The following is a 27,719-nucleotide window of genomic DNA, read 5'->3' on the forward strand; positions in this document are numbered from 1 at the left end:
ACTCGGACCACTTGTTAAGAATTCTTTTATTATACCATTGCTTAGTTAATCACATTAAAAAGCGGTTCAGGGATCAAAAGAAGTATATTAATCATTAAAAATCTGAGAAACAAAATTCACGATACAAAATAATATGGCAAGAATATACTGTATTTTTTTCTTTTAATCGTTATCATACGAATCACTACCATTTAATCATTATCATTACTTACAAGTCATACTGTGGTTGTTTTTTCGGAGGATGTACGTGTTTATGTATGTGTATATTTCATTACGAACTTATTATTACTGTTATTACTATTCTTATCGATATCAGTACGATGATTCATATTTCGTGTTCTATTACATTCACTGTCGTCGTTTTAATCATTGCCATCGTTGTCAACATTGTCGTCTCCATACCGTCTCGATACCCTTTATTAGCATCGTTATCGTTGCTCTTTCTTTTCCTTTTAATGTTTCTATTGTTATTAATATTTCCCTATCATCGTCGCTAATCAACACCATCATCGTTACACTTGCTTCGACGCAGTTAGACACAACGTCACACTGGTATATAATACATTAATAATAACGCGTTAATTAAATACATACATACGCGTAATAGGTTCAATACACTTTGTGTCGATGTAACCCTACTACACGTGTTTTCGAACATTTCATGCTATCAGTAAGAAAACGTTGCACAAACCTTGTACACGTACATTTTTTTTACCATGAAAATGTATCCTCGCGGCTGATACACAAATTTACCGCGTAATTTCACTGTCTATATATATATTTATATAGATACATACATACATTATGTGGACACAAGCATACCAACGTCCAATACGTAGACGTGCACGCATACGTTTAACATACATAGTTAAATGTATATTAAATCGCATCTGCACCTTGAAATTTTGCAACGCTTAAACATGATTGTCGGATGCGTATATACAAAGTTATTTACACTCCTGCTGTTTCCAAGATTTTTACTAGTCACCCAGAAAATATCCAATTCCTACCAGGTTCCTCGATTATTGTATAAAATGATATTCGAAATATTAAAACTTCAATTTTTCATGGTATCCTTTCAATTTCATTTTTTCTTATTATTATTAATTCTAAGGATCAATAGACGAAGAACGAGAAGCGTACAAATATTCAAAGCTAATTGTGAACACGTTGGAAAATGGCAATAATGGAATCGAGGCAAAATTCAGCCAACCAGGGCGACAATCTTTTCCTCTTTCCCCTTTACCTTCTTTTCTCTATTGGATTTTCAAATTGCAGTCCAGCTGCTCGGTGGGGTTGTGTGTGTGTGTGAGAGCTCGAAAACGCAAGGGAAGCGAGTTTACGCTGAATGAACCGGTATGGTGTAGAGGAACCTGATGGAATTCGATTAATTAAATAATTCTCGCATAAATCTCATTTAAATAATTTACGTTCTCGTATGTACAGAGCGCTTGGGTCGCGCATTTTTCGCTATCGCCTCAAAATCTTCCTAGAATTTTCACGGCATCGCGTCGTCACGTCGATAACCAATAACAATAACAATATCGGCAACACTTCGTTAAATTCGTTGTACTAGTTACACTAACATTACATATTCACCGTTATATGAAACGTTAAAATGTATTTCGGTAAACAGTCCTTTTTTTAAAAATCCATCTTCATATTGTGCATGGCACCTTGAATTCGATAAAAGCGAGGAAATAACATTTCCCTTCTTCTTCTTTCCATTCCTTTGCTGATTTAAATTATTTATGGTAAGTCGTAGTACGTTAATTAACGAGTAATTCGGATGGACCGAAAGGTCCATCTGTTAAAAATCAAATAAAAAAAAAAACAAAAGAAAAGACACCTAATGTGCGAACGTTACACTTCGACACCGAGAACTCTGTCTACCACGTACTCGTATCTTCGTGGCTCTTCACCGTCAGTTTCTTCGGATGTCTTCAGGTTCTCACCTTGACCGTTCTCCTGACAGTGCGCGTTCCCCTCGTTAGGTCGACCTTTTGCGTTCACAGATTTATTTGTACTGTTCGTCGGAACGTCTTCGGCTATGTTTGTAGTCGTACTCGCGTTAGTGGTCGCGGCACCGTCAGTTCTCACCGCAGACGCATTTCCGCTAGGAACACTGTTTGACCGTGTAGCCGAATTCAATGCACATTGAGCACCAAGTTTACTAACCATGGATTCAGTGGTAACTGGTTCCGAGGCATGTCTTTTGTGTTGAGCGGACGACGGGGATGGTGATAACGCGATCTCGCATGGCGAATCTTCAGGCGGAAGTACAGGAACATTGAGATTAAAGCGCGTGAAGAAAGCCATCTTTTCTCTGTAACAAGAAATCAATTTTCATTTATAGAAATAATTTTTTTTTTTTTTCTAACCTGTCCGACCTGTATTTAAGTCGAATTATACGTACTTGAAAGAAATAATATCGGGTTTTCCTTTGCCAGCCTTTGTTTTTCTTAGTTTGTAAATCTCTTTCGAAGTTTTCTTCAGCATCTTTTCCACTCGCTTATCCTCGGCACTTTTACCGTTCTTCCCGCTTTCAGCTTGCGCCATAAGATTCTGGAACTTGTGGTCCTCCAACAACCAGGTAGCAAAGTCGGTATCTCCTTTCTCTCTAGCTTGCTCTAACCTTTGCTTTAATTCGCGCAATCTGCTTAGCTCGTCCTGGAGATTATTTAATCTGGCGTGTTGCGCTTGAAGATCCAGTTCGAGATCTAGCGAGGTTCTAGCGGTAGGTGGCAAATTGGTGGATTTCTTCGAAGCGGTTTTGCAGCTCAGAGCAGACGAGGGTCTTCGCCATCGAAGGGATCGTCTTTCCACTGAATTTCGTTGGAAAGGACCACCTCTGCGATAAAGCGGCATGCTACTGTCGCTGTCGCTTCGATTCAACTGTAACAGAAACCATGACATCGAAGAAATGATTATACGAAGTCAGAGCGAGGGATCGTTTTCAATAGGTCCGATATTTACCCGACAAATATAGTGATTTTTGCTAACCGCAGCACTGGGCGAAAATGTTTGACTTCTTTTGATTACGATTGAATTTTTATCGTCGTGCAGGGTATTAGAAACAACTCCGGCAGCGGAAAGTTTCCTCTGTTTTCCCTGTTCTGGTATAAAAATACATTCGGTGTTCGTTTCCTTGTCTTGAGTTTGCCTTGCTTCCTCGTTTAGCTCTTCATCCTCCTGTAATTTGTAATTTGTTCAAAGGATTATAATAACATGAATAATAAAGTACTTGATCACGATAAACTGTAACGCTTGTCATATTTATTTACCTCGTGTTCCAAGACATCCTCCAAAACATTGTCCTCCATCACAAATTCCACGATGATGCCCTCTTCGTCACTGTCCTCGCTTCCACTTTCACTGCCGCCATTCTCATCCTCTTCTTCCGGGCTGCCCAAGCAATTAGCTAACTCCTCGAGCCTCAACGAGATGGCCGTTTGCAATTCGTCGCAGTCTTGATTCCTGGTCAAAGTGGACGTCTGAGAGCTGATGATCGTGCTCTCGTCGCTGCTCTCCTCCTTGGCGTTCTGTCCACCACGATACACCGATATATCCGACTCTTGTTTGTCATGCTTAGCCTGTCTCGCTACGCTGGTGGAGATGCTGTTGCTGTTGCTGTTACTTGTGCTAGTGCTAGGGCTATCGGATGGCTGCATGAAGCGAAAGGAGAGTATGTTGTACCATTTTACGCTTGGCAATTCTGGACTGAAGTCTGCAAGCGATACTTGGGCGGATCCCTGAAACAGAAGTTTAATAACACGATGAAGATAGTGATTCTGGAAAATACTTGAGATCCGTTTCCAATGGTATCTGGTTATTTTACAGCAAATTCGACTAAGCACGTACCAAGCACTCCTCAGACTCATTGCCCGTGCACCAAACGTTAACCTGCAGTGTCTTCGTGTATAGCTTGTTCAGTGGTACCGCGATCGGGAAGGTTTCACCGAAAGTTGGTTTGCGCAAATCCACAACAGGTTTCGTACAACACATGTGATTAACGGGAGGCTGCATCGGAAGCAACGCAGCCTTAATGTACCTAAACATAGACGGATAGACAACTGTCATTTTGATTCTTCTCAATTTAAAAATACAAAATCTCATTGAATACTCACACTTGCGCGTTGTTAGGAATAAAAAGGGCAGCTAGATTCCTCGCACGTTCAATTCCAACGTGAAGTAGACCATCACTTACAGAGTATCTAAACAAATAATTAATCCGATTACATTGAAACCACTAAACTACCACTCACTGCCACTGCCTAGTCTAGTTCGTAAAAAGAAAAAAGAAAATGAAACCAACCTAAGCTTAATTTGCACCTGCGCCGTCTCCAGGCTCATCTCCCCGAGCGCCAACGAATCCACGTCTCCGATCACTCCAAGTACTTTCCTGCGATTAGAGGCTTCGAACACACCCGAATCACCGGCAACACTTTCGTCGGAAACCGCAGCTGAAACGGACCTGGTATTGGTACCGGAACTGCTGGCTCTCGATCGAATTCCGGTCGGTGGAGGCGTCTCGCTGATCGGCGAGAGAGGCGGAGGCTCCTGGGAAGGCAACTGGTGTTGTATCATACACACAGGCCTGCCTAGACCGCTGCCTTGCGACATATTTCCGGACTGCAGTTCGACGGGTGGATGGGGACCACCGACCAACTTCAATCGGTCCTGAGAGCCAAGGCAGGATTGTTCGTGCGACGAGGTTTGCTGTTGGCTGAGCCTGAGCTCCGCCAATCGGTCCTCCAACTGATTCCCATCCAAATGAGCATTCGACGAGGTGGTAGGTCTTTGATGCTGCCGCCTTTGCATTTCCACGTGTTCGTACGCGGGAGGTGGCCCCATCGGGGCATTTTCGTAGAGCGGCGAAACAGGGGGACTGACGCTGGACAAACTGGATCTCGGTGACAAACTGGGCTGAGATCGACCAGGCGACGGAGTACTGACAAGATTATTCTGTTCGGAGCCTCTGAGCAATCGTTCGACGCGTCTGTGGAGGTCGACCATGTCGACGGGTCGGTCTTGTTGCGAGCTAACAGGACCCAAACACTGAGGACCGCCATAGATATCGGTGAAACTCAGCCCAGAACTAAGAGAACCCTTGCTGCTGGTCGTGCTAAGGCTTCCCAGGCTGGAACTGCTGCTCACCGAAAGGGTGCTCGCGCTCAAAGTCTTCAATTGACCTTCGAGCACCGCCATGGAACGTAAAGCGTCGCTTAACTGTTGAAGCAGTAGCTGCTTCTCTTCGTGAAGCCGTACACGATCGGTAATGGTCTTGTTCGAAAGCTCGAGGGCGTTATTCAAGTCCTGCTCGAGACGACGGATCTCGCTCTGGATCTTCTTCATGTCCTGCTGCGTCCTGGTGCGAGGAGTGATGCTCCTCAGCTCTCTGAGCAACTGTTCCTTCTCCTGGAATAGCAGCAGCTTGTCTTTGTCGCTTTCGGTCTGACCCGGTGTCACTTTCTCCTCGAGGTCCGCCAATTGCTGTTGAATATGCTGTATCCTCTTCCTGGCCTCGTCGTACTGCAACCTGATACGCGCCATCTCGGCCAAACGGGTACCGATCGGCACCAATTCGCCGGACAAGTCGGTCTGGGATGCTGTGCTCAGTTTCTCTTGCGGTAAGCTCAGGGTGCTAGCTTCGGGGCTACCCTCGCATAGCTGCAATCTCGTCAGCTCGTCCTTCAGCTGCGCCAGAGATTGCATCAATTCAGCCTTCTCCTTCTCCCCTGAACTCAACGATTTCTGAATGTTGCGAAGCTCTGTCATGATCGCCTGGGCCTCGGTGATGTTGTAGCAACCTCCATGATGTCCACTCAACTTTTGTTCGACACTGCATCAATAACATATCATGATAATATCGTTAAAGGTACCGTAACGAACCGATGCTGGAACTGTGACGAAATCCTAAAATAAAACGATGTTATACCTTGAAAGGGTGTTCACTCCTCGTTGCGTACAATTCATTTCTGCTCGGATCTGCTCGAGTTCTCGTTTCAATCGAGAAACTCGACTCCTCGCGAGTGCAACGTCGGATTTCAACAGATCCGGATCGTACTTGGTACTCAAGGAACTCGAACTGGAGCACACTATAGGCAAACGAACGAATAGCTTTGTTAATTGAGTTTCGTTTCGAACGCCTTTAAAATCTTCATATTATTATAAATGTGAACCAAATCCGAACTGAAAATCCAGTATCTAACTAACTGTTAATACAACCGTAAATACCATATTACACTTCAAAGGATATTTCGAACGCTAAAAAGTTCCGGAAAATAGATACCGCTAGGGTTAAGGTGTACTCACAACTTGTACGCGATGCGCCGAGCGTCGTTAGAGCGTTGTTAAGGTGATTGTACTCATCCTGGGCCAGACATAGCCTCTGTTGCTTCACATCGTAGATTTCCTTCTTCGCCTGCAACACAATTAAAAAAAAAAAAAACTATTTTTAAAACCATACCGGTATCAAAGACAATTGCGTTTAATTAAGTGCTCTGAGCCAACACTTTTCACGAGGAATTTTTCGATCAAAAGTGACCTCGAATTTTCCTTTGCGCCTAATGTGGCTTACGATAAAAAATCAATTGAGATTCAATTGAAATCACGTTCAGGTGGAATTTAAAGTAGAGAAACGCTATTACACGAGGTGCTGCGAGCATCATAAGATGCTGCATCCTGCATTCCTCCACCGTCAAACGTCGTAAACATGGTACAGTACCGTGTACTATAATTTCGAAGAATATTTCGGATGCACGGTAACATTTTATCGGAATCTCGTTCCTTTGGAATGCTCTGCCCTGCTATCGAGGTACCATTCTGTTTCGCATCACTCCACTGGCGAGACACGAGCGTGTTCGAAAGGGACACACGAAAACAACTTGAAATTTCTTACAGAGAATTCTTATAAAATCATATTTTAATTTATCATATTTTCGAGCTCTGTTCTAGCTGAGTATTCCGGGGAATTTCACTTGAACAGAGTGGAAAGGGCGATTAAAACACACCGAAGAAGCAGTGTATCGAGATTCCTGTAATCCTTACGTATTCACAGTAATAGTATGCGGTGGCGTCGGTGTCATCACGTCTGTAGCACTGCTCCCAGTAGAATCTCTGTATCTGCTCGTCGTTCTCGTAGTCGTTGTGGTAGCACATTCTCATGCGATATTGGGAGACGACGTTCTCGTAAATTTGCTCCGGCTGATAAGGCTGCTTGCAGGAACGTTGCTGTTCGGGATATTGTTGGCGTTGATGCTGTTGAAAACGCTGATGATGAGCGTGCTGATGGTAATTGTTCACGTAGGTGCGGTACTGGTGCGCCGGTACGAGTACGCAGAGTGTGTACTGACGGTCCATGCCGGGTACACAGTAGACTAGGCACGGTTCCTCTTCTTCTTCCTCTTCTTAGTCTTCTTCGTCGTCGTTGTGCACGTCGTCGTCCTTAGTCTCCTTCTTCTTCTTCTTCTTCTTCTTCTTCTTCTTCTTCTTCCTTCCCTTCAACTTTTTCTACTCCTCCTTCGCCTCCTTTTTCTTCTTCTCCACCTCCTCCACCTTTTCGTTCTTCTTCTTCTTCTTCTTCTTCTTCTTCTATCCCGTCGGGCGTCTATCTCCTCTTCCTTCACCTCATCTTCGCGAAGGCCTCCTCGAGACTGGCCGGTTTACGGGGCCCGAAATTCCGATCCCCACCTCTGTGGGTCTCAATTTTTAAGGGATCCCACCTTTTTTCCACCTTTTTGCCTTCTCTTCCTTCGCTTCTTGCACCACCCGGTCGAACCTCTCCTTCCCTTCTCCTTTCCATCCTGCTTTTACCTACCCTTCCCCCTACCCATATCCCAACATCCTTCCTTTTTACTCTTCCATATCTCCTCCTTCTCTACCTTCTTCCGTTTAATCCTTCGATCTCTCTGCTTCCTTCTCGCTCCTCCATAACACTGGACTTGGGCCCGATCTCCGTATAGGCATTCCTTCTATCCTCTCTTTCTGTCTGCTCCTTCCACCGTCCTTTCATTTGTCTCGCTTCAACCACCGTGGCCTCAAGCGGCTCTTTCTTACCCGGTGTAAAAAGGCGGGCCTCATCCTGAGGCCCCGCAGGACCGTCGCAATCCAGCCCTTGCTCCCTCTCCCACCTCCATTACTTTTCCTATTCTCTCTTTCTTATTCTCATTCCACCTTCCTACCCCCCTCTTCGATCCTCTTCGATCCTCTTCGATCCTCTTCGATCCTCTTCGATCCTCTTCCTTTCGAATACTATGCATTTCATGCGACATTCGTTTTTAGTCAATCTAATTGATACTAGAACGTACGCACACGTGCTACGCGAACTACCCTACCGCCTGTCAAAATTCGATCTTCCCTTCTTCACTTTCTTTCACGGTTTTACGCGCAGTTTCCCTCGTGGCAATAGAAATTCCACGATACCTGCTAATTATCTTGGTGGAACGTTCTCCCTCAGCGTAAAGGGAAGAAAATGATTTGTTACTTGTTATCGCAAAGGGTAACTAGTAGAGAGAAATTACAGGGAAGAGTAAGAACGGTGAAATATCGAGAAGGTCGCTCGTCGAATTTCAGCATCGTTATTCGTCATCGAGACTACCCCCCCGAGGGCGTACATTTTTTCAGCGATGCGGAATGTCGTGGTATGCAAGCTTGACATGCAGGGCGCCGCGGGGAGAGCACACGATCCTGTCGCTGGCGGAGGCCAGCCTGTAAGGGACGACAGAAGGGATGGGAGTAGGGGCTCTGAGAAGCGGGAGAAGAGGGGAAAGAGGGCCTGACGAGGTCACGGTACGACCCTGTTGAACGTGGTCCCATCTCGGACTCTCTGATCGGTAGTAGAACCGACCTTGAGTCGCGCATTATGCCTCGTCCTTGTTGGAATTTCTGGGGCCACTACTGGCCCATCAGCCGTGTCTTTGATCATCTAAGAACAGGCCCGGTGGACCTTGGTATATGTCCCCTCTCCGTCAGAAGGCCCGCTCTGAGCCAGTAGCGATGGCACCAATTTCTCTTACTTTGCACGCTCGCAATCTTTTCCCCGATATTATTCATTAACAAATCACCATCTCGCTTAATAATTAATTAATTGCAACCAAATTAAATTTATGTTGTTTCATCGAATGATAAATATCGTAAAGGCATCATTGAAAATCCAATTTGCAGGTGGTTTTTTCAACCAAACCATTCCATTTTAATGATTTTATAACAACTTAACGAGGAAGAAAGATGGAATTGCTCGGAAATTCCAAGTATCGACACTCGATTCCATCGCTATCCTGCGGAGAATTTCGCCCCTCCACGGGCTTTTGCCTCCGTACCAGCACACCACCCCAAAACCGCCGAAGGATTCACGGGACTCAGGCCCCGCGCGCATATTTCTCGGTCCACACTATTATTGTCGGAGGCTCCGTAGATGCTATCGAGTACGAGCCGGTTCGCTCGCCTCGCGGAAAGAGCCTCTTATTTTTCCCCATCCTCCCCTCTCTCCTCCTCCCTCTCCACCTCCACAAGCGTACCTCTTCTTACCTCAATCCTTGCATCTCCCTATGTATCTATCATTTCTTTTTTCTCTTTCAAAAGATCCACTCCGCTTCCTTCTCGTCCCGTGGCACATCCGAAATCTCTTCCGCTTTAGGTGCTTTTTACACCATCCCCCGTCACCCGATACGATTTACACCTAGTCGCGTACGGAAATTTTGCGAATGTAATTTCGAAAAACGAAATACAAGGCATCGTCGAGAAATAAAACGTGGTCGAACGAGCAGGCAATCGAATAAACACTTTCTCCATCGCGACTAAACTTTAACTCGCAAATCACGTGCGTGTAGCAACCGCGGAGGGAGGCTAAAAACGAAGCAACGTAGAGTAGGAGGCACGCAACACTCGTGTATCATTAAGGAATTCCTCGTCGAAAAATATTGTTAAGGAATTCCTGGTTGGCAAAAGGGGCAGGATCTTCGGGCAAAGGGGTCATACGCCTCTGTATTAGAGTCCCGTATGCATTTTGATGGAAGATCCACCACCTACAATAATAATTCTTGCGAAACACAACGTGCACGCACGGGCGCATTCATGAGTTGTACCCCTCGTCTGTACGTGAGCGTACACGTGTCTATCGATCCCCCGATCTTGAAGCTGTAAAAACCAGAGAAGAACCTACCTTTTTAGTACACGAGAAAGAGAAGCAAAAACTACAAGAAACGTAGGAGAACAAAGTAAGACAATCCCTGTAAGAAGAAGAAGAAAAAAAAAAGGGACGGGGTTCTGGACGAAGACGAAGGAAAAGACGAGCTTGGCATCTCTTCGTGGCCGAGCGAAACAGCGAAATGAATATCTTTGATGGGCCTTCTAGTAGAGACAAGAGAAAGATGGCAGGGTAGTCGTGAACAGCCGAGTGAATAACTGAGCAAAAAGGAAATCAGCTGAACAATCGGGAATAACGATGAAACGAGCGTTGAAAAAGTAAATTATACGTAGGCCTATTTTGCAAAAAGTTAAAAAACCATTGGTGCAGAGATAGGAAAAAGTTGTGGTTATTACTGTAAGCTATTGATGCCGATACTCGATGATGCTTCGTATCGCGAATAGAAAAAAGATATTGGAGTACATCTGGAAATACTATTGCTGCCATTATCATCATTATGATAAGGGAAAAAGAACGGGAAGAAAAGTCTACTCGGACCTGCAGAAATTGATAGGGGTGCAATGCCCATGTACCCCTATTCGACGAGCCAGTGTACACTCAGGGGCAAAGGAGTTTATTGTTGTTCTTACTGTCATCGACATCGGTGTCGGTGTTGCGTTGTGTGGCGATAGTGGCAGCCAGGTAGTAGTAAAGGTTGCAAATAACAACGCCGGTGGGGCTGTGGATGGTGATGGTAGTGGTAGTGGTGGTGAGATGGCGGAGGAGGAAGAGCGATTGGAATGCAGCCGAGTGAGGAATTCCGGCCCCTCCCGCATATTTATCTGAACGCTGCTCGCCGGGCTCTGCGGAGCCCCGTTCCGAGGCGAAGGGCCCCCTTTTATAGTGCGCCAACTACTCGGCCGCTCATACCATGAGGAGAACGAACGAAGAAAGAGGGATAGATAGCCAACGAAGCCAGTGTCGGGCCCACTATACGTATGGATCTCTCTGTTCAGGAATGCCCGCGGTGTTTTGTAATTGGGCGCATTCGTGAGATTTTCTTGTGAATACGCAACCCGGTGGAAATTTCGAAAGCCAGCTTCTTCCGGCGAATACGAAGGGCGACGCTGAACAAGGGACGCAAAGGGGCTTCGTGAAGAATTTCCGACCGTTTGAAGATTGAGTTGCTAGCTTGAAATAATTTTTTTTTTTTTTTTTTTATGTATAGATTTATTAGAAGACTGAATGATTAATTACATTTTTTGATAGGTGGACGCATAGTAAAAAGATCATAAGTCTTCTACGCGTCCACCTGCAAAAATAAATATCTCGGTACTGTAAAGGCGTTAAAAGAAATTCTAAGAAACAGATTGTATATCCGTAAGATTAAATCTGATTACGCATCAATGACGAATTTATTTTTTTTCCCAAAAACAAAACCGTTTCGAAATATCTAAAAATATGTCGGCACAATCAACTCGAAAATCTCGTTCCTCTCTTATTCATTCAGGGAAAAAGAGAAATGTGAAAAATAAAGAATGAATTCGGTAATCCAATTGAAATTTGGTCGTTCGGTAGCTGGCATGCAGGAAAAAGAATCAGGAATGAGTAGACTGACGATGGAGAAAAGCATTTCTTCGGTCGGACAGCTGTTGCCGAACAAAGGCCGAAGGATACAAAAGAGGAATTTCTTAGGGCGCACGTGGCTCCCGAGAGAAAGAGAGAAGAAGGGGAAAGAAAAAGAAGAATTCACGGCTAATGCAAGGGATCGACTACACACGTGACCCGATGCACCCTTTCGGGAATTCCTTCTCTTTCCCTCAATTTCCCCCTTTTTCATACTTTCCATGCATCATTCCTCGTCCCTTTTAACCCCATATGCTCTTCCCTACTACCCTCCGCTTACAAATGCAATTTTATTTTATACTTTGCAAACAATTATTAAATTTGACCATCTCATAAGGGGGATAAGTTCATCGAATGTACTTAATTAATTTAATTAAGCTTTGTTTTTCATTATATTTAAAGAACAAAGAATAAGTTAGAATTCAGAGGAATAATGAACTAAATTGCACTTCATTCAGCTCATTAGAAACGTTTTAAAACGGCCAATAAGAAGAATACAGTAAAATTACATAGTCCCATTAAAAGAAATGAAAGTGGCATTGGAGTCTCGAAAAATAATTACTTTTCAAGGAATTTATCCTGAATAATATACATCACGCTCGTACCGGATGATATTTTTATTATTTTCACGATAGTTTTCGATTTTTTACGAAAATTCTTTTCGAGTTTTAGAACTTACTAGCTACATCCGGTATTAACATGTACCAAGTGTACTATGAAGTACGCGATTTTACCCATAGAAGTCGCCACGATCCCCGACTTCTGGCTGATTTACATGAAACATTTATCCTTTTAGCAGATTATTCATTTTTGGAATAGTAGTATTTTCGAAGTGTAACTCTGAGACCCCCTTACTTTTTAAAAGTGCGAATTTTTCGGACGACAAGAGAATTTTTCGCGCGTCCTGCGCGCGCAACTAAACCGGGAAATTATAGATCACTCGTTATTATTTGAAAAATGAAAAAATCAAAGAAAACGTTTACTATGTGCATTCTCGGATAATCCGCAACAAAACAATTCTTAAACTGAAATAATACCGACTCAGACTTTATATTTACTGATACATGCAGAGATACCAGAAATTAAGATTAAACAATTTTAAAGTCCACGATCTTGAATTCAAAGATTATTAGATACAATCGCGCGAAAATCCTGTTATGAAAACAGTGTCGTTTCGAAATGCATTTAAAATTTAATTGAACGTATCTCTTGACTTTTAGATATACATGTTCAACGATAGTGAACACATGTATTAATGAACATGCTTTTCCTGTTACGAACTTACTTTTATCGTACGTTTACCTATTCTTATAATTGTTGCGTAATTAATACGTTATTATCATTATCGAAACAAGTATTAGGATTTGTTTACTGTAAACATTTTGATCTATATTATTATCAACATACCGAGAGGATGTCCAAAAAAACAGAAATAATTTCATCGATTCTAAACCAATGAAAAATTACTGGAATATCTGGTGACAGTCTGGTGACAATCAAAGTGTTAGAGGTAATTAAAATGAATTTCTTATCATGTTTATAAAAAGTATCATGTTTATATATGTGAGTCATGCGTACTCGTACACAGTGGCACGTGCACATTCACATAATAATAGCTGGCATCTTATCGGTAAGATAGAAGAATTCTTCGTAGAGAAAGTTTGGATCTATATTGTGCGTTTGCTATTTATTGTTTTTCGCATGAAGCACGCACTTCCTCTCGCAACTCGCATTCCACGTTCACACGTAACGAGTGTAGAAATGCTAGTCAACATAAATCTAGATCTTTCATTTCCTCGACTGACCACGTCAGTAGATTCGCGTGAAAAACAATTATGAGAATGAGACTGGTACTTGTATTTCCCTGAAATCTTGCATAAATTAAAGAAAATTCGATTTCTGAAAACGTTCGAGTGTTATCGGTTCCCGGTACACCCGGCCAGATCGCGTTCTCGAGGAAACGTTTAATTATAAAATAGGAAAAAAGCGGGCGGAGTGTCGGGACGAATGGGCGAGCGATCGCGAACGAGCCGAGCGCCTCGAAAGAGATAAAGTTTCCTCCGCGTGCTGTTTTCCAGCAGTTGTAGAAGGAATGCGCACCAGGTGAAGTCAGCATGACGATCGGCCAGGTAAAACTGCGTTCACAATTGGCGAACGCGTGCGTCGCGGTTGAACGGAGCGGCGAGGCTGCGCGATGCGCGCGCGTCGCGATGGAACGGGCCTCGAGGGCACCTCTGACGGGAAGTGGTCGGAGGGGCACGGGGCACGGGGCACCGGGGCAGAGGAGACAGGGAGAGGAAGGGAGAGCTGCGGTGGCGAGCGAGCGATGCTGATATGAATGGAATGCGATGCCATTATCGTGGTGTACATACCGATAACTCGATGCCCCGTTGAGCGAACGAAGGTGTCTGCAGACGAAGCAAAAGCTCTTAACTTTCGAGCAATCGTATCTCCTTGCACGAAATGTATCCCCCATCTTTCTTTCCATTTTTTTCTCCCTTTCGAACCAACCACCGGCAACCAAATTGCAAACTGAAAATCTCGGACTCCGACGCGACGCGAATTCCCTCGTTCAATTTTCGCGGAAAATATTCAAGGTCGATTTCCAACGGAAACAAACAATTGGATGAATGGTAGCGATTGAGTAACCGATGAATACTGGAATGTAAATGGGAATGAATAGGACCATTGGAATGCTTATAATGACAATGGATTTATATAACCCAAAGTAGGATGACTACTTTTTTAATTAATATGACAGATTGGATGATTAATTAAACGTTGAATAAACCGCCTGCTACGGGGTTAGAATAAGAAAATTCTAACGTGCTTTCGGAAAGCTTTTCTGAGAAAAGCAGATGCTGGAAGAGGCTAGAAATCCTGACGAACGTATTCGGTATGCATATCGCTTTACGGTGCTCTCCCTTTCGGAGAAATCGGCATCTGATACTCGTGCATTCCCTTTGGATGAATGTTCAACGTTATATCGAGATTTCGAGGAAATCGTCTTATCAGGGAAATAAAAATGACCAGACAAAGTGGCGTGTTTCATCCAGTTGCGATGCAATTAACCTAGTGTCGTGTATTTGTAGATACATACTTAGAAACGTAAAAGGAACGAGTCTTCTAAGGAGAGCTATTGGTCATTTGTCGTAAGACGACGTATGGAAACTTCAATTACTAACAATACGATTATCCCTTATCAGTAAAAGAAATGAAAGAAAATTCTTTTGAGAAATAAATACGTTCGCAGTGAGTTAACAAAACAACAATGTCGATTACATTATCCATTTTCCACGAAGAAACAGAATTTCGTCGTAACGACGAGGTGACGTCTGAAACGCGAATATTTACAATCATTATCTCGTGACTGACGAAAATTGTACGAGATACCAAGTTTATTAATGTAACGCGTTGATTACTCTATACACAGTGGCTACAAATTTTCATCGTATCCCTGTTATTTTCGAATAATACAAGTTTTTCAATATCGTCTGTTAAAAAGATAATTGGACAACACATTTCCTTGAGGTGTCACTATTTTTTCAGGAACACGATGATAAACAGTAGCCAGATCTGATCCGGACTACGTCACTAAATTGCTCGTTATCATTCGATGATAACTCTGATAATCAAGCTTCGTGCATTCTTTAGCTGATAAGAGACAATGCACGAAAGAAGCAGGTGGAATTTCGTTCGAGAAGCTTAAGTTTCTCGCACGTAGCTTCGTTTTCGAGAAAATTGAACATTTTCCAAAATATCCGTATTAACTTCAACCTGCTGTGCAACAGTTGCTCCGATATTTCTCGTCTGTCGATTTACGCGATAAAGAAAGAAGAAAATTAAGGGAACTTCCTTAATTATGATCGATCGATCCCGGACGAGAACGATTTGAATAGACGAAAAGATGGATGAACGAGGAGGGATTAAAACGTGGAAAGAAAGAAAATAAAGAAGGAAAAGCGAAGCGTGAAATTCCGCTGGCGGTCTCTAAAAATAGTCGGTTACAAAAAGGAATAATAACACGGGTACGTATCTATCTGGTCGCCGGGTAAAAGCGTCGGCCTATTTATGTATCGCCCGGTAGAGATGGAATTCCGATCTCTTCGCGTGGTCGTTAACATTGTTTGCCTCTGGAAGAGAGCCGTAGGAATGTGAAAAGCTGCGTCGGCAAATGGCGAGCAACAACGCCATAAGGCCTGTCGCGTTCCTTTGCCGCGCTCTCTATTTTCTTCTATGGCATTTCCAACCTCGGCCCTTCCTTCCCAATGCGTAAGAATTTCACGCAAAATCCACCCCCTTTTTTTTCGATCAAACATAAAAGTACACGCGACACGCTTCACCCTTCGAAGACCGATGGGTCCTGGATTTAAATCGCGGAATGTACAGTACCGAGAATGGAGGAGTTCGCTTGAGAAAATTGCGCTGCAGGGGAAGGAGGCCCCCCACCGCTCGAATTTCCGCGAGGGTTGATGCAACTTTACGAAAGAAGAAAACGCGAAGCGAACTTGAACTTGACGGTTGGTTCTGAAAGAAAAAGCAGAGCGATACGTAGACTCGCGAGCGTACATAATGGAGAAAGGGGAAAAATGCGAACGGTGAGGCAGACGCGTCGATCGATATGTAACGATAATATTCTGCGTTCCTCGGCCATCCTATTTCTTTGGTGCGAGTGGAAAAGAGCGAACGGTATAGTCGATTCGCAGCACCGCGGGGCATCATCCAGAGTATCGAAGGACAGTAGCACATCCGCCCGTGCACACGATCGTACACCCTCGGGAGTCCTCGTAGCTCTTCGTGGATCCGTTCGTGGACCGCCTGGGGGCCCTACGAGCGTAACACCGGTAGCCACTACGCCAAAAGGGTCGCGTTGGTGCGGGAAGAGAAAAAAGAGAAACACACAGAGGGACAGAGGCTGAGGAGAGAGAGAGGGAATTAAAGAAGCAGGCGAGGACGGAATATCCAGGGCCGAGGTCCGAGAGGACAGGCAGGAGGAGAACTTGGGGGAACTGGCATCTTTTCTTCAAGATGCATTCAAACTTGGGAGAAGAGTACGCCTTAGCGATGGGATCAATATCCTTGCGTACTCTTTCCACCGTTCTACACCATTGATCGAACCGACTTATTTTCATTGGAATTCGTTCGATCTACCGATACTGCTGCTAATGTAATACCAAGTTACGCTATTAATAAATTCATTATCTACAGTAATGTCTATTTATTTGCCCCTAACACTGAGTCTCACATTCCAAGATCATCTATTTCCTCTTACGACTTTTGCCCTAGGCTCCGCAAACTCTAGGGATAAATGAAACTTCCAAAAAGATCCCTCTATGAATTTACAAATTATCCGAGCGAATTGCTCGAAAAACTATAAGCCAACCGTTGAGTTAATCCTATCACTAGCTAAGCTTTCATCTTTCTCTATTTCCTTCTCTCTCGCTCTATAGCCACGCATAAACTTCCTCTCTCTTTCTCTCTTTCCTCATACATAGCCGCTACCTTCCGCGCCGGGCCCAGCGAGCACGTCGTTCAACGAACAGAGAGGAAAAAGAGAGAGGAGGAGAAGTTAGTGGTAGGGGCCAGTGAGGAGGAGAGGGGAGGAAGGGGTGAAAGAAAGAGCGACGAGGAGGGATGGGGGGAGGAGGACAGGGTTCGAACGGACGGGAGACATTCCAATCTCTCGTGGCAAGCTTGCCTGCTTTGCTTCGCTTGCTTGTCTGCTTGCCCGCTTGCCAAGATATCGTCGTCCTAAAGCCGGCCCACGCTACATCCAATGGCACACGGATATCGTAACCGTGTAATCTCGCGACGCGATCGTTATACTCGATTTTGCGGGATATAGTTAGAGATGGGATCCAAGTAGCTTCGAATCTGACTGGATAGTCGAGTAGACTCGAACCGATCGCTTGATAATGCCGCCAAATTACGGAAAGCTATCTTTTCCAAGTTAGACTCTCCCTAGACTCACCCTCTGAATCAACGAAAGCCTCGATGCACCCGAGTGTACAGTAGAGGGGTAGGCTTTCCTAGGGGAAAAAAGTGGGCACAACGCGCGGTAACTCTCCGGTATCGGAGTGAGTGGGGAACGCCTCCTTCCCCTGCCATTTTCTCTAGGGAAATCCTCCATCCTCGGTACTGTACGCATTGAACTTGATCCCATCTCTAGATAGAGTAGACGAAGCGAGCGTTTCTTTGAGCATCGTATCGGTATAAATATCGCATTAGTAACGTATTATGAAAAAAGCCTGTCCTCGGGGAAGGCAAGAAATTGTATAACGTCGTGATACGTTAAAAGAGCTAATGGTAGCGGACGAATATATCGAAACTGGTTATGTAACGACGAGAATCCTGCCTAACAGATGCTGGACCGTTTCTTTCTACGTTTTGCATGCTTATGCCAGCTTTCTATGTGTTCGAGAATCGTAATCGAGAAATTGTCTGAACGTCCGGCGCATGCGTTCAGAATTTGGTTATACCGACGATACGAATGACGATGTCAATGACTGCTGACTTCAGTCCAAACCGTTATAACGTGTAACGTGTATGTATGTACATATAAAAGGATGTCTTGGCTGAAATACACGCGTTACATACGGTAAGCACTATTTCAGGAGCAAAGAAATACGTATCACACGTATAGATAGACTTTCTACAGCATCATTTGCGTTTACGTTGCTAGGTAATCAACGCATCGCATCGGGCCAGAGATTACACCTGTCGGTACGTTTTAAATTAACAGCCAGACGGTTCCTATTTGCTGAGAGTCACGATGTTTCTTATTTCGTTTCACGAGCTAACTTGGACGAGAATCATTGAGATTGGTCAGTGATGAGAGCTGTTGCATAGGAGTTACGTGACGATCCATAGATTTTTCATTAATTAAGGTGTACAGCTGCGAGGATGGTAGTCCTTTCTAGGATAGATGGCGCTGCTGTCGGAGGAGGTCCCTATTTTCCTTACTAAGGACTACCATGCTCGGTACTGTACGCGCGGCAAGCGAGATTTCTCTTAAAAGTTCGCGGGAATGCGAAAAATTCGCTGCTGGATTTCTGCGAAGGATTCGAACTATATAATTTAAAGCATCGGGGATTCGCAACTTCCTCCGGCGGTGTCATAATCGGTTTTGTATCTGTCCGCGCGAGACTTGCAGCGGTACGAGCAACTGAGCGAGCAAAAATAAATGGCAATTAAAATTCCACTCGCATCTCGCTGCCTCGTAGAGTAGAGAGTCGTGAGGCATCGTAAGGCACTGGAGGAAACGAGACATCGGGATACACAGCGATGCGAGAGGAAGCGAGAAAAATAGAGAGAAAAAAGGAAAATCGTTGGAAACGAAGAGGGACGACGCGATCCTGCTAACAGAGAGGAAGAGGGAGATACGAGAAAGACTTAAGCTTTAAACTTTGAGATCCGAGCCAAATTTGAACGGTCTTCAACCGTTCAAGGTTATTCCTTTCAATTTTTTTAATGAACCTCACTTTTCTTCTTTTTTCACAACACATCGTTTCTATTCAATTTTACTTGAACGAATGTTCACGAATTTCATACTTTTTATTTTATTGTTTAAATATCATTTCAAAAGAATAAAGGGTGTTTTTCACGATCAGAGTGTTCCGAGTATGAAAGGGTTAACGTATCAACGATGAATCAATCAGGTCGGTCTTACTGTGTTTAGTGCTATAAATCGTTTTTATCAGAACACAGTAATAATTCTGTTATCGGAACTATAGATAGGTGAGTATTCGGATAACAGAATAAGTATCCCTGACATTTAGCTTGATTTATCGGAACAAAAAGTGAAAACAATAATTAAAATTCCATTTGTAAAAGATGAGCTTGTAAATTAAAGATGCCCTTCGATTCTAACTTGTTCGCGTGATTAATTAAAAACCGAGGAACAGTGACCCACTTGGATCGATGAATTATTAAAATGGATAAACGATTTCAGTTATTTCTGTTCCTCTGTTTTGCTTTCAATCCTTTGAAACCTAATCTTCCTTTCTGGTTGTTTCAATATTTTATTCAACCTTCGGTGGGTGCCATTAATTCTCTTAATCTTTTTACTACCGCGAGGGTCGCGTGTGACCTCGTTCAAAAAAATTCATTAAACACCAAAACATGCAGCGTAGAATGACTTTAATCGTAGCCAATATATCAGTCGTGTCTCGAATTAAGAAATCGATCGTACAATCTTTGAACGTTAAATAAACTTTTTCACCAAGGTTAATCATCTTCCTCTTCGCAAATTCCACTCTAAAACTTTCGAAATTCCACGAGATTACGTCATAGCCTTGTCATCGTTGTTCCTTGGTCTCATTGCCATCGGAATCACGAGGATTCGGTTAAGGATATCATGATCATCACCGGTCAAAATAATGTCGCAAATAATTTGTGTCGCTTCGGATGGTCAAGGGGTTGATGTGAAAAATTTGAAAAAATTCTCGGTCGTCCCGCAAGGAAAGGAGAAAATGAAAATGAAAAATCTCGTCTAATGGATGACTTGGATCGAACCAGATGCCTGGCAAGAGTAAGTGACGATTTTTGTAGCGAGCGAAGAGCAATGATGAGACGCGATTGGCCACGGATTATCCATTGCTCAACAGAGAGAACGGAGATCCTCGGGGAAAGGGACACGGAGATGGAAGAAGGTACGCGATGAAGCGAGAAGGAAAGACAGAGTGGCGAGGACGAAGAGGAGGAGAGGGCCATTTGCATCGGAATGCAAGCCTGGCTGAGCCAATGTGCTGTGCTCGGCAGAACGCGTGCACGCACCGCGCGTATACACGAGCAACGCGTGAAATTTCCAAGGGAGGAAGCCAACCACGCATTTCCTTGTGGCGAACCCTCAAATCTTTCCTGTCCAAACCGATATGAATTGCCTTTCAACGTGACTACGCTCGCAGACCCTTCCACTCGTACTTCCGACAAAGCCTCCGGAATATTAACCCTTTCGATGCTACGAATGCATTTAAAAAAATTTGTGATTTATAACGTAGCAGATAGCTGATGTTAAAAATAATCTTAAATGAAAATACAATCGATCAACATCCAAGAACTATTCGAGAACTTCAAAGTCAGATAAATAAACTAAATTAATTTTGGACCTCCCAGCGTTAAGTCATCGATCGAAATTGCCAAAAATCCTCGAAAAACTGTCCGCTAGATTTAGAATCGTGCATGTTACAAGATTTCGAAATAAAAAAGAAAGAGAAAGCTTCGAAACAGAAGCGGCGAGCAGAGGGTGGCGATGCCACCCTCCAAGAGCCGCGAGATCCTACAAAAAATGAATAAGAAAATAAGTAAAGTTTCTAGATTCGACACTGTTCCGGGCAGAACTGTTGTCGCAAGGTGTTGTTTAGTCTGTGGACCAGGGTTACCCCCTTGCCTCGCGAAACTCGGTTTCGCAGCTGTCGTCAAAAAGTCTCCAGAGGTAAAACTGAAAACTAGAATCCGAGCCGCTTTGCCAATCTCGAAAATCGACGATGACATCATGCAAACAGCATTTCGACCGAAATAAATATACCGTACATCGACATTCTCCCACTTCCTGTCTTCTCCCACGTGAAACACAGACTCCCTTCTCGTGACATTCGACCAATTTCACCAATCAATATTACTTAACTTTCCATTTACCATCGTGTGTACCAAACAATTTACAAAATATACGATATAACAATCAATCTTATAGTAGATATTTTATCGTTCCATTAAAAAATATTAATTTACTTGTTGCGTTTCGGAATTATCCAAGTTAACCGATTAATTAGAACATCCCGCCGAGATAATTCAATCTAAAGAAGAAACAACTAGTTAATCCGATGTTAATCGCTGTTCCAACGACAAATATGAATTATCGGTATGTGAGGGAGCGATGAGGGAGCGGTGAGTGACCGGAAGTAACATGATTTCTCACGAAATAACTTCCTGTCTAGAGCTCCCACCGTCCCTCATTTAAAAGTTCATCGGTCCCTCGCTGCATGTAATCCCAACTAACGGAGAGGTTCATCGGCACGAGGGTTAGAAGAGAAATATCTCTGCACTACTAACAACGCCGATTCCACCATGTCACTATCGTTTTTATTACTACACGGTATTAAAAATATTCCTTCGCTCTTTAAAAAAATTGCATTTGGTTGGAATCGTGAAAAAAAATACTGAACTATTTTTCTTTCTTTCCCCACTGAAATGATGTACGTAACAGCTGATATTTAGACGCTTTGAATAAACAGAAGGTTACTGAAAAGTCGCCGAAGGTGGTAAGATAATGATTGGTTGCGTTATAAAAGAAGTTGAAGGTGACGATGAATTTGCATCGGCACATTGTGCTAACATTTATAATAGAACCATGTGTTCTACATTTATAGTATCCACGTCCTTGGATTCATTATTTTCTAATGATATTTCTTAATTATTGAGATTGGAAGTTTCATAGTTCGTAACATTCAGTCTGCGTGATCTTGAACGATGTGTAATTATCACTCGTAAAGGTTCTTTTTATATTCTTACCGACGCCTCGCGTGTTTAAGGACAACGAAAATAATTAAAAGGACTTCCGGGACTTACCTCGAGCACGTCCTGTGCGGTCTGAAGATATTCTCGAAGCATGGCCTCCTGAATGGCTCGCCATTCCTGCCTTGGGTCTTCGAGCTGTGTCGTTTCTGAAAATTAAAACGAAACAAAATGTTAGAACATAAATTGCGCGCAACTATTATTCCTCTAACAATCCAGCGGGGAACTTTGAACGAACCGCGGGAAGACTTACATCCGGCCGCGTCCGCGTATGCGCCTAGCTTTACAGGAAACATTAACACCTTATAAAATTATATAAAAGTTATACTCACGATTGACATGGTTAATGTAGTATGCACCAACGTGTTTATCATAAGCTTCCTCCCAACCAAGTGGAAGCTCGTTTCCGATGCAATCTGCGAATGTTTGAGGTTTTGTGAACCTGTAATTAGAAGAAAAAGATGGTTAAAAAAAGTTCTCTTACCTTGCCTTTTTTATTATCATATAATTTTATGGACGTGAATATATAAATCTGCCTGATTACACTCTATCATCTAAAGAAAAAATATATATATATAGCATATACCATTTAAAATAATGTAAACGGCCTTGAAATGTCCTCCGGCTAAGCAAATAATCAAGTACACATTCTGATGTTCCCCTTGAACTACTTCAGTCTCTAAAAAGCAATTTATTTTTTTTTTCCTTGTCTTCAATGGATTCTCGCGAAAATACATTAAAAGGGGAATTTGAATAATCTTGAAATGAAATTGCAAATAAAATAATGTCCAACTTTGACCAAAAATTTATTATTATTTCCACGACCTCTGAACACCAACGACACCATTGCGTAATCCTGAAAGATTTCGAAGGTTTCGAGAGGAATTCACGAAGACGAACACACATCAGCCTTGGTACCAAAGAAGAGTTTAACATTGAACGATCAATTTCTTAATTCAAGACGCAGTAAGTGCCACTAAATTCTGCCAATTTCTGATCGTTGCTAAACATCACTATCCATCGAGTAATACGAAATCTTTTCACAAATTTTTAATAAATAAACCTGGGATTTTTCCATTTGCTCCACGAATAATCTATTCGATGGAGAACGAACATTGATGTTTGAAAATTTCCTTCGGCCTAATTCGATCATATTTTCATATCGTATATACGGGTATGCGCAACAACGAGATTGTATCTTGCATACAAAATAAGCTGACCTCCGCAGGCCAGCGACCAACTCGAGTTTATCGTGACGAAAGTGAAATGGAATCAGTAATCGACACAGAAGAATGCGAATACCAACGAGTAGCTACGTAGCACAATGAAAAAGTTCAATTGCTACCTTATTTCTCAATTGCCTTTGCCATCGTTCGTTCCTTTAGTTTAAACAAATGATTCGTTGCTGAAACTTTCAAGTAAATTAGGGATGTTGAAAAATCTTTCTTTCGATATTTATCGAGAAAATTAAATCTGTGTCTCTGGGTAGCACCGCCCCCCATGGTAGATCAACAGATCCATCAAAGAATTTCATAGACGACCCCCCTTTTAATTCCTTTTCCGCCGCGTGATTCACGATTTTAATGTGCCCTTGGCCTTACCCCGAGCTGCTGCCCTACAATATCAAGCAGGGAGGAGGCGAAGGAGGGTCAAGAACGTACATCACGAGGAAGGAGGAGGAATAACGTGAATAATGCGGCAGAGGTGCGGGAAGGGAATTAGGGGAAGGAGATACAGCATTGAAGGAAGATGAAGGTGGTGGAAATATAAGTATACCGTAACGTTATTTTCCACATAGTCGTTTCAGAAATATCATTGTCCTTCGAAATGGCCCTTCGACACCCCCTCCGGTATCCTGTCATTGAAACAACGCGGCGGTTAATGTTACATCAACTATTAACAAGTACAATAGTAATTGTTAGTAATGTTACACCATCAAGAGATACCACTTGTTAGAAGTTTTCAAAGGCTACGTTTATAGTACGTTCACCTTTATTTTGCTAGGCTTCTTCCTGTGAGGAAGCTGAGAAACGATGTTTGCCGAGGGAAACAGAAAACGAAATGTAAATTATAATCGCTGTGTGTGTGTGCTTTAATTATACCCGATCCGTTGTGGAATACGCAAACATCGCTAATTTCAAAAGAACTAACGATGTAAAACGAACTCCTTTTTATAAATATTTAATCCTCCGATGGCGAACAACTGAAATTAATTCTAAGTTTTAAATTACTTCTTTAACGAGACAAGTTAATCATCGCTTTTTTTAAAAATTGAATGTTTACTTGATAAAGCGAAATTCCTGGAAGCCTCATCACCTAAACCATGCTGATTTAGGATGGAATGTTTCCGAGGTGTCTCGAGGTTATCAAACATAATGCAATATAAACTGCATAAAAGACTGAAAGCACACATATTTCGGGGACAATTTTATGGCATTCGTTCGTCTGTTTGCCGAGACGTTCGCAAAATACACAAGGCACTCGTAAAAATGTTTAGTCGCTCAGAATCATTTCGAAAATGAATTTTAATTAAAATTTTTATACCAGACAATATTTTTCACCAAAACCATCACCCATCGGAATGCACTGATTGGCTAAGCTTATGTTAATTTCAATTTGATTAACGACTGTTACATAAACGATTGATTCGAACAATGGTTGAACATTTTTTCTCCTCGAGTAACGCATCAAAGAGCCTTCAAGTAGCAGCAGACAGAGTCGAAACGTTTCCTTCGAGCAAACACAGACGACGACAAATAAAAAATGATAGAAAACGCGAGGAATGATGTAAGGCAAACTAGAGGAATGTTTTGAAAGAAAGTTTTTATGGTGTGAGTAATATTTGGAAATTTAATAAGAAAATTGTTTGACTAATAGAGCAAGCGTACAATTACAACCAAGGAATGTTATTAAACCTTCTATTTATCGAATGACCCTCGTATATCAGGTAAGCATTACGTTTAAAGATAGAATCGTGTATGTGAATGAAATTCAATGATTTGTTGCCGCATACCTAGCGTTGCGCCTAGAGAAACAATGGGCATAGAAAACGACAGATTATAGCAATAAAGTAATCTTGTTAGGTTTCCCGATGGATGATTACGGAAACACGCCTACGCGCTCGTGGTCAGCTTTCATGAACCCCATAAACTCTATTTTAATAAGGGAACAGCTCGTTTCGTATTAGCAGTTGAACGAGCGAGAAGTGTCGCCTTTATGGCTATTGAAATATCGAATGGTTGACGGTTCAGCTGTTTATGGTGTTTTTATCGTATTTCTATTACGTACGCGGAATTGAATACCGTCGTTCCGTTCGGGATAATGCAAAATTTTCAGGACGTTATCTCCGGTACCCCATAAAATTATACGTCCATTTCGAATTCTAAATTGATACCCCATAACCGTTGGTTTACTGTAATTTAACGTCATCAAATTAGTTTTGAAATTGGCAATTTAATGGTTAAAATATACTTCGGTATACGTAAGTAATCCGAATCAATTTCAGTTTGTACATAAAGGGTAAATCTAGTAGAAAACAGGTGTGACTATTTATTTGGTGGCTAGGTGAGACACACGGCCCTGAACGTAACGTCAACGGAGAACAAACAAGCACCCATGCGTGGGCATACGGATCGCGTAGGTGTCCCTCTTCGACTACCTCGCTTTGACCCAAGGGCATTACTTGTGCATCACGGAACGCGTGCACCAACTTGTCGATATCTGTCTCCAAGTGCGATTAGAAAGTTTCGAAATTTAATGACGACATCGAGGTACCATAAGTTCCGGAAGTGGAAACATTTCAAAAGCGTCGATCATTTCGTCCCTCCATTTTGGTACCAATCACGTTTTTACCGTTTTCATAATAAAACATCTAATGTCCTAAATTCACGAGTCACCGAGTAAAGCATCCTTTACATTAGCAATCATCGAGAATTACGTTAATCTATGCAGCTGATGTGACATTGAATTCTGATATAAAAAGAAAACGTCTAACATGATAAATGTACTATCCTTCGAATAAGAATGATATAATAATGAATCGTGAAAATATGTTACAATTAATTCAATAATGACGATTTAATTTACACGAGCGTAAATTCTATAAATGAAATGCGAACTCATTACAGAAAACAACATATTATTGTGCGTTAAGTTTCGAGAGTAAAAGTGAAAATAAATAAAAAATAATATATAGAATGTACTCGGTCAGAAGTATTTCCGGTGCGTAATGAGTTAAGAACTCGCTCAATGAGTTAATGGGTAGCTGCTTCAAATTTTACACACGATTACTGAGCACCATTTATAATAATATATTAAACGCATGGTGCACATCGTTGGAAAAAATAAGTTACATTTTACTTCGATTAATATTAATAAAATATATACCGAAGCTTAATTATACAAAATTACTGCTATAACATATTTCTTACACTTTCTCTTCCGTTTTTCTATGTGCTATGACATTTCAATATTTAATCAGAAAATACATTTTCTTTGCACGGGTATCCGAAATTAGGACTCGGAGATCAAAGTCGATTAGAACATTAGCACGTCTCTAATTAAAAATATAACACCGATATGCAGAAACGAATTGAAAGTATTTAATTACGACAGTCGCTGTAAAGATACGTCAGGATCGGTCACGTACCAGCCGGTTAACCGTATGAATCGTGATTGCAAATGATAGCTGAAAATATTTCTAACAACATAATGACTGTTTGCGTGGACGGAGGATGGTCAACTAACCGGAGCTTTAGTTGGAGCGTAAAAAATTCCAAGAAGAAAATAATAGTGTATATGTCAGCTTACAGGAATCTCTGTTTGCCTTCGTTCTCTCTCGGTGCGTGGATGTGTCACGGCCTAGGAATGTTTCGAATTTCCAAGTTTGGGAACACTCCTGCCTTGTAATTCGTGCCATGGCTTTGGTCACGCACGTGTATACGCAATATCACGCTGTCCGCACCCCTCAATCTTATTTCGTTCGAATAAAAAAACGAGATAACAAATAAATTTCGTCCAGGAAAGAATGACGGATAACCAAAGAAATTGAAAAATTCACTACCTGTACTCCTAACCATCTGACAGTCGTCGCCATCGTTTTCTAGGTTATGTACCGAGACGCTTCAAGTAATAAACGTGAAAACACCATTTTCCTCGCTCGTTTACTTAAAATTTGCACGAAAACTCCAAAAAGTTATGTAACGAAAGGTTAAAGGTGAGTTGATACTTGAACGGAAGCACGCGCTCGCAGGAAACGGCAAAAGGCGCGAGTGTGCGCACGCAGGCGCATGCGCGTTAGCGAAAGAATTTTCCTAAATACAGATGTCGAGCAGATGCCACGCGCTGCAATATGCGCTACGATGGGAAAATACGCGGCCGAAAGAAACGCGTGATTCCTGCAATTGACGAACTTAGGTGATTCCGGGAACGAAATTTCGAGATTTCGAGGAACGAA

The 27,719-nt window shown here is 42.4% G+C and overlaps 1 protein-coding gene across 4 annotated transcripts in view; it reads right to left on the reverse strand.

Annotated features, from left to right (window-relative positions):
• Positions 1–132: 132 nt before the first annotated feature.
• The window catches only part of LOC114874236 (protein kibra), a 30,243-nt gene continuing 2,656 nt past the window's right edge, over positions 133–27,719 (reverse strand). For all 4 annotated transcript variants that reach the window (XM_029183349.2, XM_029183345.2, XM_029183347.2 and 1 more), the window contains exons 3-13: positions 22,597–22,706; positions 22,319–22,413; positions 6,316–6,424; positions 5,939–6,098; positions 4,316–5,842; positions 4,128–4,214; positions 3,862–4,051; positions 3,285–3,752; positions 2,977–3,192; positions 2,417–2,895; positions 133–2,326 (exon numbers count right to left, since the gene is read on the reverse strand). In XM_029183349.2, coding sequence (XP_029039182.1) covers positions 1,864–2,326; positions 2,417–2,895; positions 2,977–3,192; positions 3,285–3,752; positions 3,862–4,051; positions 4,128–4,214; positions 4,316–5,842; positions 5,939–6,098; positions 6,316–6,424; positions 22,319–22,413; positions 22,597–22,706 — 3,904 coding nt within the window. In that variant the 3' untranslated portion in view covers positions 133–1,863. The remainder of the gene's footprint in view (positions 2,327–2,416; positions 2,896–2,976; positions 3,193–3,284; positions 3,753–3,861; positions 4,052–4,127; positions 4,215–4,315; positions 5,843–5,938; positions 6,099–6,315; positions 6,425–22,318; positions 22,414–22,596; positions 22,707–27,719) is intronic.

This window comes from Osmia bicornis, chromosome 10, assembly GCF_907164935.1.
Source record: "Osmia bicornis bicornis chromosome 10, iOsmBic2.1, whole genome shotgun sequence".
Classification (NCBI taxonomy): domain Eukaryota; kingdom Metazoa; phylum Arthropoda; class Insecta; order Hymenoptera; family Megachilidae; genus Osmia; species Osmia bicornis.